The 13,289-nt window shown below is 39.5% G+C and overlaps 1 protein-coding gene across 1 annotated transcript; it reads left to right on the top strand.

Moving 5' to 3' along the window:
- Positions 1 to 13,001, top strand: spmap2 (sperm microtubule associated protein 2). The gene is made up of 6 exons (XM_030125986.1): positions 1 to 93; positions 421 to 482; positions 683 to 735; positions 5,481 to 5,666; positions 7,491 to 7,650; positions 12,599 to 13,001. Exons 1-6 carry the CDS (start codon positions 32 to 34, stop codon positions 12,838 to 12,840), a joined length of 765 nt encoding a protein of 254 aa, XP_029981846.1. The 5' UTR covers positions 1 to 31; the 3' UTR covers positions 12,841 to 13,001.
- Positions 13,002 to 13,289: the final 288 nt, after the last annotated feature.

Here is a 13,289-nt window from a genome sequence, read left to right as displayed (position 1 = left end):
TGAACATACTCTATCAGGAGGAGGTTTTCCCATGGCAACTCGGATCCAGCAGCTCGCTCAGCCCAAACCCAACCCACTCAGACATCCGGACCGGTACGTCTGACTCTAATCCACATCTTTATTACCTCTGCCAAGGAGGTTATGTTTTTGTCGGTGTTGATTTGTCTGTCTGTCTGTCTGTCCGTCCGTCTATCCGTCCGTCTGTCTGTGTGCAAGATAACTCAAAAAGTTATGGACGGATTTGTATGAAAATTTCAGGAAATGTTGATACTGGCACAAGGAACAAATGATTACATTTTGGTGGTGATCGGGGGTGGGTGGGTGGGGGGGCACTGATCTGCCTTGGCGGAGGTCTGTGCTCTCCGAGTGCTTCTAGTTTTATTCTGTATTTTTCTGATGAAACTTCTTCTCCATTTTCAGTCGTTCGGTTTACTGGCTGGATAAACTGCCACCAGAAAAAAATGGATTCACCACCAAAATTGGTACATCTGCCACTTGTTTTGGCTTTTCTCCTGTGTACTCATGATTTATATTTTATTATTATTAGTAGTAGTAGTAGTAGTAGTAGTAGTAGTAGTAGTAGTGGTAGTATTGTTATTATTATTATTATTATTATTATTATTATTATTATTATTATTATTATTATAATATGAACAAAATTCCTTTTCTGTTCTCATCATAGAGCTAACGCCTCGTTGGTTGGAGCTGAGCAGAAATAAAAAATTCTACACTCAAGTCACGTAAATATAAAAGTTTAACTTTAAATGCATAAGTATTTTGGGTGTCTTCAGTTCTTGTCTAATTTCTGAAAAATCTGCATTTGTTTTTTCTGCATAGCTCCTAATATCATTATTTTTAAAGACACATGAATTTCCTGGACAAGAGAGGATGTGGATGCAAAAAGATCATGGATTTTTTTTTTTTTTTGTTATTATTTAACCTTCATTAAACCTTGTTGGTCCCACTGAGGTGGGGGATCTCTTGTTCAAGGGAGACCTGGCCACGATGGCAGCAATACAGTTACAGAATTACAGTTTTACAATAGTACAAGCATTTGCAAACACAGAAAAATCATTTTCAGGCCAACAGCCTTGATTCTACAGTTTTAACTCTCTTTAAAATCAGTCAGTGATGGTAGATGGAGCTCAGACTGAACCTTGTTCCATGCATCAGGAACTGAAAACCTAAAAGATTTATTTCCTCACTCAGTCCTTATCTGTGGAACAAATGGTTTCAAAGTGTTCATTCAGTGATTGTAACATGACTCCAGGTTAACAGTGAACATAAATAAGAAGGAAGTTTCCCCCAAAATTGTTTTGTAAATTCAAATATACCAGTGACTGAGCCGATGAGCAGATAAGGACGACAGTTTACCTTTCTGTAGAGACACAGTTGTGAGTGAGAGAAGCACAGTTTGTAATGAATCTCAGAGCCCAGTGATAAACACTGTGCGACAAGTGAGGAGAATGGATAGGTATATTTATATAAAGTATGCATCCATGGTCCAATACAGATTTAAAAAAAAAACAAAAACAAAACATCGTTATAACGTCATAAAGTCTTGATGATTAAACAATCAACTTAGGAATAAAATACAAGAGGAATCCTGCCCATTTATACTCACCAAGTTTCACTTTGGTGAAGACAAGAATTTACATGCACTTATGTACAGACCGCTCCATAGTCCCTTTAAACATGAATATGACCATGTTATGTTTGCATAATTTGAGATTTGATACTCAATACTACAGTGCTCTTTAGTCATTCAACAGCTGTCATTACTGTAAGAAAATGTCCTAAAAAACGTATTTACTTGACATTTTGGAGTCTTGTTTTCAGTAGGTCCTATAATAAACAAAAATGTTTGTTGCATACATATACTGTTTTTCCTAAAGGTTTTCAGAATCTGAAAATTCACACTGTTTCTGAGGCTCTCTCCTGTCAAATCCACAGATCAGATGTAAAGGTAGGTGACTGTTTCATGGCGCTGTGGAAAACTTAAGCCATAATATCCCAATAAGAGAAGCCGCCGTGTCGTTCCTGTGTCGAGCCTCCGATTAAAGCTTCCAATCACATATTTAATCCCCTGACCTTGCACACATGAAACACCCATAATCAAGTCCAGACTATGTCCAGACCACTTATGTTGAATTATACTTAAAGGTAATTGTAGAATCTCACTTCAAATGTCTGATGAAATATTTGACCCCTCATATGCCATGAGTGATATCGCTGCTCGTGTCCTCAGAGTATGGTACAGCCACTTTTGTTCATTTCTCTACACACTATTTGTCTGCAAGTAGAGTTAAAGCAACAACAAAACATCCTGTCAGCTGACACATAAAATATTATACAGGAATCACTCATGTCGTTAGCCTCAGCATAACTGCCTAAGTCATATTTTTGGTCAAATTATAATATCTGCATAACTAGGGATGGGAATCGTTAAGAATTTAACAATTCCGATTCCATTATCGATGTTGCTTATCGATCCGATTCCTTATTGATTCTCTTATCGATTCTCATTGGGTGAGGGAATAAAAGAGCACAAACAGGTGTGTTTTTATTAACTGTCTTTTATATTTCCATCTGCACAGAAAATAGAACATATACAGTATGAACAAATAATAAGAACAGATGACGCCGGGCCAGTTCGGGGGGGGTACAGTGAAAGTGAAACTACAGACTCTTTACCAATTCCTCTATTGCTGCATTTCTACTATGTGGAACCGGTTCGACTCGGCTCAGCTTGTCTCCCGTTGTTGTGCACCTCATTTCCTTTCCCTTCTTACCTTCAGAAACTTGTATTTGAGGAGTTACGATGTTTGTTGCCCGCACCGGAATCGGCCCAGCGTTCACTCTACCGCTACATTCACAAGCGGCGCTAAGTAGAGAATCAAATACGTGACATTTCTGTAAATGATTCACATGCTGTGGACAAATGTTTGAGGATACTGGAGGGATTCCACCCTTTTGAAGACATGGAAGCTTTGACAGTGTTCCAAGTGAGTGGACCTGGTGTGGTCTGTTTGGACCTGGTGTGGTCTGTTTGGACCTGGTGTGGTCTGTTTAGACTGTTTCTGCCTCAACGCCATGTTGGCCACGTTCTGACCAAAACAATGCAGCGTACATGTGACGTCATCGCGCATGCACAATGAAGGCGGAATCGATAAGCAGAATCGGTAAGCAGGAAGGCAAACGATTCCAAGGAATCGAGCTACTGGGAATCGGTTCTCAAAAAGAACCGGTTCTCGATTCCCATCCCTATGCATAACTTTACTCTCCTAACACTGCAGTTTCATTTTATGCAGATACCATATTTTGGCCAAAAATATGACTTAGGCAGTTATGCTTAGTGTAACAGGGTCAACTATTTAGCAGCAATGTGGGTATGTATATTATATTGTTTATTGTTATAATTACACAAAATCTGTTCATTTTATTTTAATTTCTTTTGGTTTAGTACCTGACATTGTGGGCCTCCGGATCAGTGTGTGTGGAACTTTTTGTTTTGGTCTGTTCCCCATCGAACGGTTTACAGTGTGACGCTGCGCTCTATGTTTTCGCGCCTTTGCCTCCTCCCTTTTGTTCCGGTTTTCTGTGGGAGAGGTAAGCAGCCGTGTAGTTTGTGAAAATTTTTGGTTTAACTTCTGTTAATTTAATTTTTTTTACATGAACCAACTAGTTTAGGCTGTATTAGGCACTTATAATGTATTTAAACATATTTCTTTATTATTTGGTTTGTGCAGGAGTGCGCTTTACGTGGGGTACTGACCGGAGGTCTTTATGTTTTATCATTTCGTCAGATCAGTAAACGGAGACTGCCTCCAAAGACACACACGTGCGGGTCTCATCATTAAAAGAAAAAAAGAACACAACGCAGAGTCCGATACCACCGGTTACATTAGTGTTGGGGAAGCTAGTTTGCAAGTACAGCATGTTAAGCGACAAGTAGTTCATCATGGCAGTAATTCAAACCAGTGTTTCCCAACCAGTGTGCTGCGGCACATAAGTGCACCGGGAGAAATCATCAGGTGTCCCGTGGAAAATTATCCAATTTCACCTGATTGGTACTGTAAGCAAGCAACATGATATAGATACATATGACAGCACATGCCAATAATCCACTCTGCAACAGTCGTCTGTTTCCCTTTTGCAAACAAAAGTGAAAGTGAACCGGCCCTGATGCGCTGCATTCTGTTGATAAAGCCCCCCTCACGAGTGATGTGCAGATTAGTGAGTTACCCGCGAACCCTGGGTATCAGGTTGAGGTGAGGGGAGACATGCCTCCCATACTATTGTACAACGGACCTCAATCCGGGGTCCTGTCCAAGGGGTCGCTGACACACCCCTCTCAGCTTTCTTGTTCCAAACGCCCCGCAACAATGTCACCCGTGCACCCCCGATGTGCTCAACCCCCAAAAAAGAGAGACTCAGAACTGTTGAGGAAGATTCATGTGTGTCGTTCTTCAATTCCTGCAAGAATATCAGCTTTGTGTTCAACTAAACAGGCCCAGGTTTCACACTCAGGAAGTAAATTGAGACTAGATTTGAATTATATTTCAGTAAATATACTTTTTGTCACATTTTTGTTTGGTGGTGTGCCTTGTGATTTTTCTAATGTAAAATATGTGCCGTGGCTCAAAAAAGGTTGGGAAACACTGGTTCAAACAACCAACATTTCTACCCCTGGAGAAAAGTAGTTTGTAAAACTATGGCTAGAAAAAGTGGTTTTAGCAACTACTTTGTATTTTCAGGGTTAAATTCAGAATGTGGTGTATATGAAACCAAATAAGTTATGGTCATGGTTGGGGCAGCACATCGTTATCAGGGGTGGAGCTGGTGGGAGCGTTGTCCATGGTGGTGACGACCACACGACCTTAGTAATGATCGCACATCTGCGAAGTGTTCAAGTGCTGCCAGGGCAAACCAATCAGAGGCAGCGTTGGCTGTGATGTCATGACATGATTATGCCTTCAAAGCAATTCAGGAAGAAAGAAAAAGGGACTGTCTTGGGTTCAATGGTAAAATACTATTTATATCACAAAAAATAATCTTAAAAAAAAAAAACCCTAAATTTTATGTGGTTGCCCAAAATGAAAGTTTGCAAATTGAGTAGTTAAACTACAAAAAATTACCCAAAAAGTACATGAACTACTTGACGCGACACAAAATATGAATGTAGTTTAACTACCAGCAAGTTACAGCAAAATGTGGTTGAACTACATGTAGTTTAAGTCTTCACAACACTGAACATGCTATGAGGTTCACAATCTAAAGAAGGAAATACATGAATAAATAATGCCATTGTACAAAAACATCCATGGTGTACCTTTGGTAAGATCTTTCTTCACTCACTTCCTCTCTTCATTTATTACATTATTTCATCTTATGTGACATTGTACCCACTTCCTTCCTCTTTCCTCTTCCTCTTTCTCTCTATTTTCTACTTTCGAACCAGTTAACGGGGATTCAAACAGCTCTCATTTCCCTTCTCTTTTCTTTTCTCCCTCATGTTTTGCCTGTGTTTTTACCCCAGTCTATCTCCCATATGGGAGGTGAGTGAACGGGCTCTCCGAGCTGTTCCATCTGAGCGGCTGTGTCGTCTGGCTCGACCCCGGGCCCCTGTAGCCGCCTGGCAGCCGGACCGCCCACTTCTGGCCCCAGTGAGTCACACCCTGTTTCCTGCTGTTTAGGAAGCTGATGTAAAGGGTATCTTTCCAAATGTTCCACAAACATGGCTTTTCTAGGACCTTTGTAACTTGCTTACAGTAAAAGTGGTTTTGCACATTCCACGTTGGCAATAGCCTTAAAAATGTTGCATAGCTGAATTACATACTGTACTTCTAAGAATATATTTTAAAGTTACACATTAACAGAAGAAGGACAATACATTAAGGTTCATCTATCTATCTATCTATCTATCTATCTATCTATCTATCTATCTATCTATCTATGTACTGTCAATCAATTACATGTGTACTATGTAGATGCATAAGTAGACACATTGATAACAAGCATGTTTTTTTTCTTCTGGTTCTTATCCTTTTCCATAAATATTTTGGCACATAATTCATCCTATAACTTTGAGGAAGCAGATGTAATTCACAGATTAAAATTGTCAAAAATTCTGCAATAGGATATTTTGACCAAGTAGCAACAAAATCACAAACAGTTTCCTACTGATTTTCAACGGGATACCACTCTAAAAATAATAATAATTGAGCTAACATCTGTTATTTCATGATGCTTTAACATAAGAATTGACTGAAACTTTAATGGATTTAAAAGACTCAAGACTTTATTAGGCTCAGTCAGTGTGTCAACAGTTTAATGTGGTAATTTCAAGTAGCAATAGAAGGAGCAGAAGATCTCTTTCAGACTAAGGTTTCCTAAAAGACATGCTGTGTGTGAATCATTTCTACAACAGGTCTGGACAACTTATTTTAGTAGCACATGTGAAAACATTATGAGAGAAGTCTGAGAAAATGGGTTGGATGTCATAAAATCACTTGGTTGTAACAGTAACAGTTTCAACCAATCTGTGTGAGGGTTTCTTGCTTGATGAAGTTTTCTGAAAATGCCTGTTCCATCTGTTTGCTTCTTCCAGGGAAGGAAACTGAATTTGTTGTTATCTCTTTACTGCTGAATGTTCTAGAATAGTGGATATGTTGCCCAAAACGTAGTAGATATAGTTGTCAAAATAGAGATGCATTTTTGAAGTCCATTTTTTTATTACCTCCGCCAAGGAAGTTATGTTTTTGCCGGCGTTGGTTTGTCTGTCTGTCTGCCTGTCCGTGTGCAAGATAACTCAAAAAGTTATGGACAGATTTGGATGAAAATTTCAGGAAGTGTTGATACTGGCACAAGGAACAAATGATTAAGTTTTGGTGGTAATCGGGTGGGGGGGGCACTGATCTGCCTTGGCAGAGGTTGGCGCTCTCCGAGTGCTTTTCTAGTTCGAACCGGTTGCGTTATATGGCAGCAGTTGCTGAATCTTAATGAAATTGAGATCATTTTGAAAAACCAGCTGAGGATTCTGAACAACTGTACTAACTGAAGTTTATGCAAATCTGTCTAATAGTTATAGAGATATTTCAGTCTGGACCAGCTGTTCTGATGCACATGATGACTAAAAAGCTTTAGATCAAGATCAAACTTCCTGGTGCAGTTATCTAAAGTACGAGGGCCGTTCAATAAGTTCATGGCCTCACCCAGAACAGAACAACACAGACTGATCATTTATATTTTATTTTTCAACATAATCTCCATTTACAGCAATGCACTTGGTCCATCGATGTTCAAGCATCACTATCCCATCACGAAAGAATGTAACATCCTGTATTATAACAACCAGTATTTCTGGGTGAGGCCATGAACTTATTGAACAACCCTCGTATGTGAATGCTACATTTTCTACTAAACAGATCATTATTTGACACAGCTTTTTGAGTGTAAAGCTGTTTCTTTGATCTGAAATGTCATTATAGTTGAACAGAGGGACGCAGACAGCAGTCGCCTCTTCACGGATTTGTCAGCTTGCCCAGCCGAAGAAAAGGCCAGTCCAGAGGGGTCCTGGCCACAGACCTAAACCTGTACCCGTGAGCCACATGCCCTGTAAAGCATCAGCACACATAGAATTACTTGCCAGTAAGTCGTGCCATTGTGCTATGAAATGGACAGTCATGGAATGTGCTGCACTGGAACACATTTTTAATATCCCTGTTCTTTACTTTATTTCCATTTTATGCTGCTTTATATCTTTACTTCATTACACTTCAGCTACATTTCCTTGGTACTCGCTCACTTATTTGTGTGCTTTATTTTTTATTGTTTTAATATAAGGCACAAAACAAACACAAATGGTCACAGGTCCATTCAGACATTTACAGACTGTTTACTGTCCACAGATTGAATGGAAAAAGTCCCATTTTTTCCCGTACTTTACACCCTTGTGCTGTTGTTGGCGGAGATTGTATGTCATCATTTCCATTAAATGGATTTGGTTGACAGTTTTTATCACCAAGGAGATTGAAGGAGGATCCTTTTTAAGCCAATATTTGGTGATGGCTTTTTTTCCTGCGGCAAGCAGTGTTCTAAACAGATATATGTCACTTTAACAGAATTCCTCTGGGGAATGCTAAAAAACAAAGTAGCCAATGGCATATCAAAATAACACCAAAAACTGAATACATCAATTTAATCATCTCTCCCCAAAAACCACCAACACCAGGACAGGAGCAGAATACGTGTGCTTGATCTGCATCCAGTGAACCACACTCCCTCCAGCAGGAAAAATGAACTCCAGAAAAATGTGATTTTTGTACAGGTATAATAAAGAAATGGGCCAGACATTTCCAACAAAAATCCCTCCATGATAATGAGTTTGTAGTACAGTTTGGAGATTTCCATCCCTCTGACCAGATCTCATTTGGTGTTTCCTCTTGCAGGTCCCTCTCCCACTGATTTTTTGCGTGAAGATATATCACATTGTCTTTTGAATTCAAAGCTGTATAAATTTTACCAGTGATGTTTTTGTTACTGGAACCTTTCTAGGCATCCACCAGTATTTGAATTAGGTGAGAGGGAGTCTCTGTCATAGAACATTGTATTTCCTTTACAAAGTTCGTTCACTTATTTTTGTCTCAGACATGAAGGACTTGTATTACCAACCAAGACCACAAATGTCTGACTTATTTCGTACTCACTTCTTTCTCACTGTGATGCAATGCAGAACTTCTTTCTTTAAATGACAACAACATTTTGCCAACCCGACATCTCTGTTCAGATCATGTCTGTCTGGAGCAAATATCAGCCAAATGATCAGTATTAGAATGTGTCACCCTAAGCCACAAAGGTTTAATCTGTGAGAACAACAGCTCAGCCTCTAGTGGAGGTTTAACCACTTTATAGAAGGTTATTATTGCAGTTTGTCCAGATCATTACATTCCAGTCCTATTTGTTCGTAACGGTTTGTAAAACTTGGTTACCATAATGTTCTGGCTGTGTTTCTGGTCTGGTCTTGGTTATAACTTGGTCTCCTTTTAGTTGGTCATCACTACAACTCTACATTAATGAACATTTACTCAAAGGTTCAGTATATGATATTTAGTGACATCTAGTGGTGAAGCTGCAGATTATAAATAACTGCATCTCTTACCCCCAAATACAATGTCTTTCAATAGAGTCAGTTTGCTTCATCCATTGTGGGAAAGGAAAAACGAACTCAAATATAATAGATGACAGCAAAATACCTCAAACAGGACCTAAAACCGTAAATACTATTATTGTTTTATTATTATTATTATATTTATTTTGTTTATTTTATTAGTACTTTAGATAAGGGATGGCACTGCAATAAAACTTGATCTTCACTTTCTGTTTGGGTGCATGCATCTTGAAATAAGTTATGAGGCTGTTTATATGACATTAAAGAAATCCAGCCTGTGAAAGAGCTGCATGAAAAAGTCCTGTAAGAAGTTGAAATTATAAGCAGCATCTCTCTTTGGATCATAAAAATTACATTTGTGATTGTGACCTAATTCAAATTAGTCTGATGTCATTGTATGCTAATAAGAGGATGTGATGTGATCCAACTACGATAATCTGAACCTGATCTCCTCAGACCTGTCACATCAACTATGATCATATTTAATGCATCATTGTAATCCTACTATATAATGCACGTTCTGTGTCCGTCCGTCCAATCGATGTCCCGATGTTGCACCACAGGAGGGCGTTTGTAAGGGCTTTCCTCAGCCTTCACAGGCCCGATCGCTGCCAAACTTGCCAAATGAATAGCGACATTACCTGACTATCTACTAGGCACAATTTTATGTCCGTATTCAAATGTTGTGAGGTATGCTGGGAGATTTTAGCTTATCATGCTATCGTACAATGGCACCACGGGTATAATGCTGCTAGTATTATGAATGGCTTATAATGATGCATAATGTGAGTTATGACCTACAGCTATCTCAGTAGTCGTGGGTTTACTTTAGTAACTTCTACTAGTGAACAAACAGACAAGTGACAAGATGTGCCATTGGTGACAGTGAAATGCAACTTAGTTTTGGGATAAATCCAAACAAATAAGTTTTCATTGCAGTACCATGTTTCCTACTAAAGTAATAGTATACACTGTCTCATGCCACCTGTTGCATGTTGCAAGTTGGGAGCATGGAATTGTCCCAAATGTCTTGTTCTGCTGAAGCATTCCCAGTTCCTTTCACTGGAACTAAGGGGCCCAGCCCAGCTCCTGAAAAACAACCCCACACCATAATCCCCCCTCCACCAAACTTTACACTTGGCACAATGCGCTCCCACAAGTATCGTTCTCCTGGGGACCGCCAAACCCAGACCCATCCATCAGATCGCCAGATGGAGAAGCGCGATTGGTCAGTCCAGAGAAGGCTCCTCCCCTGCTCTAGTGTCCAGTGGCGGTGTGCTTTACACCACTGCATCCACCGCTGTGCATTGCACTTGCTGATGTATGGCTTGGATGCAGCTGCTCGGCCACGGAAACCCATTCCATGAAGCTCTGTGCGCACTGTTCTGGAGCTAATCTGAAGGACACATGAAGTTTGGAGGTCTGTACCATTGACTCTGCAGACAGTCGTCCACCTCTTCACACTCTGCGCCTCAGCATCCGCTGACCCCGCTCCGTCAGTTTCCGTGGCCTACCACTGCGTGGCTGAGTTGCCGTCGTTCCCAAACACTTCCACTTTCTTATAATCCATCTGACAGCTGACTGTGGAATATTTAGGAGCCAGGAAATGTCACCACTGGATTTGTGTCACAGGTGGCATCCTATCACAGTTCCACGCTGGAATTCACTGAGCTCCTGAGAGAGACCCATTCTGTCCCAAATGTTTGTAAAAGCAGTCTGCATGCCTAGGGCTGGATTTAATACACCTGTGGACATGGAAGGGACTGGAACAGCTGAGTCTGATTATTGGGATGAGGGAGACAAGACTTTTGGAAATATAGTGTAATTTAGATTCTTCAAAATAGACACATTTTGCTTTGATTACTGCTTTGCATATTTCCATATTCTTGGCATTCTCTCGATGATCTTCATAAGTAGTCACCTGATCTGTTTTCCAACAGTGTTGAAGGAGTTCCCAGTGAAGCTGAGCACTTGTTGGCCATCTGTGGTCTGTCTCATGTCATTTAACCCTGTAAAGCCTGAACCATTAATTCAGTGGTTTCCAACCTTTTTTGGCTCGTAACCCCATTTTAACATGACAAATTTTTGGTGACCCCAGACATTCAAAACAGAGACAGTTTTTTGCTCAGATTAATTTGGTTTTGATCTGGTAATAGTTTGCTATACTATGTTGCAAATAAATGGTAATTTTGGACGATATTTAGTCTATATAATGTATATTATTATGGACAGAGGCAGTAAATCCAGGTGTAGATTACTGCACAAAGGGAGAATTTTACTTTCCTTGGTCAGAATATGTCCAGTCAGTCCAGCTGGGATTTACAAGGACAATTAATACTGAACAAACAAGAACTCAAACTATGAATTATGAAAGAGCTGCAGCATCTGAAACTGACCACAATGAACATTTGAAAGATAAACAGAACCACAGTGCTTCAGTTTCAGCTTCACACTTTGTCATGTCTTTTATGTATTGTGATTGTCTCTGTCAACTCACCATATATGTTTTATTAATTTTTTTGTTTGTTTGTTTGTTTTTGTGTTTTTTTTATTCTTATCAATTACTAGAAATTTCAGGCGACCCCATTTGAAAGCCAGGTAACTAGAAACCAGGTAAAGCCAGGAAAGCCAGGTCGCGACCCCAAGGTTGAAAAACACTGCATAAATTCATTGACAGAAAAATCCAGTTCTTTGAAACTGGAGCCTCTATTGGTCCTTCTGAACAACAAAAAAACATTTTCAAGTATCAATTTCCATGTATGAGTTTCAATTTTGTATTATATTTGATTCATTGGGTCTCAAAACTCAAATATTATTATTTTTGAACAAACAAAAACATAATATAACACAAACATGTCTAACAAATTGGTAATTCCTTTTTAAAATTGACAAAGTTCTGCCTCCTTCCTCATTAATGGCAGTCTTGTAGTGTCACTGGAAAGGCCTCTGATGAATGAATTCCTCCCCCCTGGTGGATTATCCATGTATTGCATGTATCTAATTGTATACATCAGGTTTTTCAGGAAAAAAAATATCACACTGGTCATGTAGAGGGCTTCAAAACTCATGTATTATAGGATAAATGAGAAGGTGTGTCCAAAAGTTTGACTGCTAGTGTACATATACAAAGTTCTATATAAAAACATATATAGCTCTGAATATATATATAATATACATATTAAAACAATCTATTAAGACACACAATTAGAACAGCATTTTTTACAATACGTACTAGACAATATAATATCAATATGATAATTGAAGAAATATATATGTGAGCAAAAATATCATTGTATGTAATTAAAACAGCTCTCATATTTGTGTGAATATACACTAATGAATATGTTATTTTATTTCAGTCATTATATCCATCTGAATCTTACACCCATCAGCATCACCTTTTTCCTTCTGCTCCTCTAATCTCCCCAGCCCCAAAACATGAACACCCCAAGTATGAAGGTGAGCGTACAGTGTCCTGGCCCGTGTCCAGATCAGCCAGAAGCGCCGTAGCCAGCCAGAGAGTCCTGGAGCTGTCCAGTCCCAAAGAGAGGAAGGCTCTGTACGAAGGGTACGACCCGTACACGGTGAGCCGGGCGGCACGCTCTGCCGGCCCATCGTCACGGATACGGCAGCTCAGTCTGCCACTGCCCCGCAAATGCAGCTCAGAATAGGAGGGATGACGCCAATACCTGGTCCCTGGAGAAGTGTGATTGTTCTCCTTTTCCTCATTCTAGACTGGCATTGTATTAACTCCTTCTGTGGAACATGGGCTGTATTAGTGGTGGAATGTTTTCAGTGTTTTCTTCACTGGATACTTTTCTCAGTACTGATTGAATAATGGCACTAAACAAAAAAAAACAACATGTGACGTCCTCAGTGTCATCATTTGATAAAAGTAATATTAGAACATGTCTGACAGTTTTCCAATAACACTTCAGATAGGCCAGCAAATGGTTAGACCACATTCTCAGTTTCATTCAGTTGTAATGTTATTATCATAACCATCCAACTGTGGGACCCACATGGGTCATTAGTAATAAACATACAGCTTGTCTAATTGCTGCAATGTGTTTTTAAAAAAAAAAAAAAAAGTTAAATAAATGACTTGAGACACATTCAT

The sequence above is a fragment of the Sphaeramia orbicularis genome, chromosome 22 (assembly GCF_902148855.1).
Source record: "Sphaeramia orbicularis chromosome 22, fSphaOr1.1, whole genome shotgun sequence".
Lineage (NCBI taxonomy): Eukaryota > Metazoa > Chordata > Actinopteri > Kurtiformes > Apogonidae > Sphaeramia > Sphaeramia orbicularis.
The sequence above is the reverse complement of the archived record's forward strand: the minus strand, read 5'-3'. Positions and strand labels throughout refer to the sequence as shown.

What these genes read in the sequence shown, in the direction of transcription:
- spmap2 (XM_030125986.1), top strand. Translation starts at nt 32, where the DNA reads ATGGCAACTCGGATCCAGCAGCTCGCTCAGCCCAAACCCAACCCACTC. An exon ending in CCACTCAGACATCCGGACCG is followed by an intron (nt 94 to 420) that starts GTACGTCTGACT and finishes CTCCATTTTCAG; the next exon opens with TCGTTCGGTTTACTGGCTGG. An exon ending in ACCGCCCACTTCTGGCCCCA is followed by an intron (nt 5,667 to 7,490) that starts GTGAGTCACACC and finishes ATGTCATTATAG; the next exon opens with TTGAACAGAGGGACGCAGAC.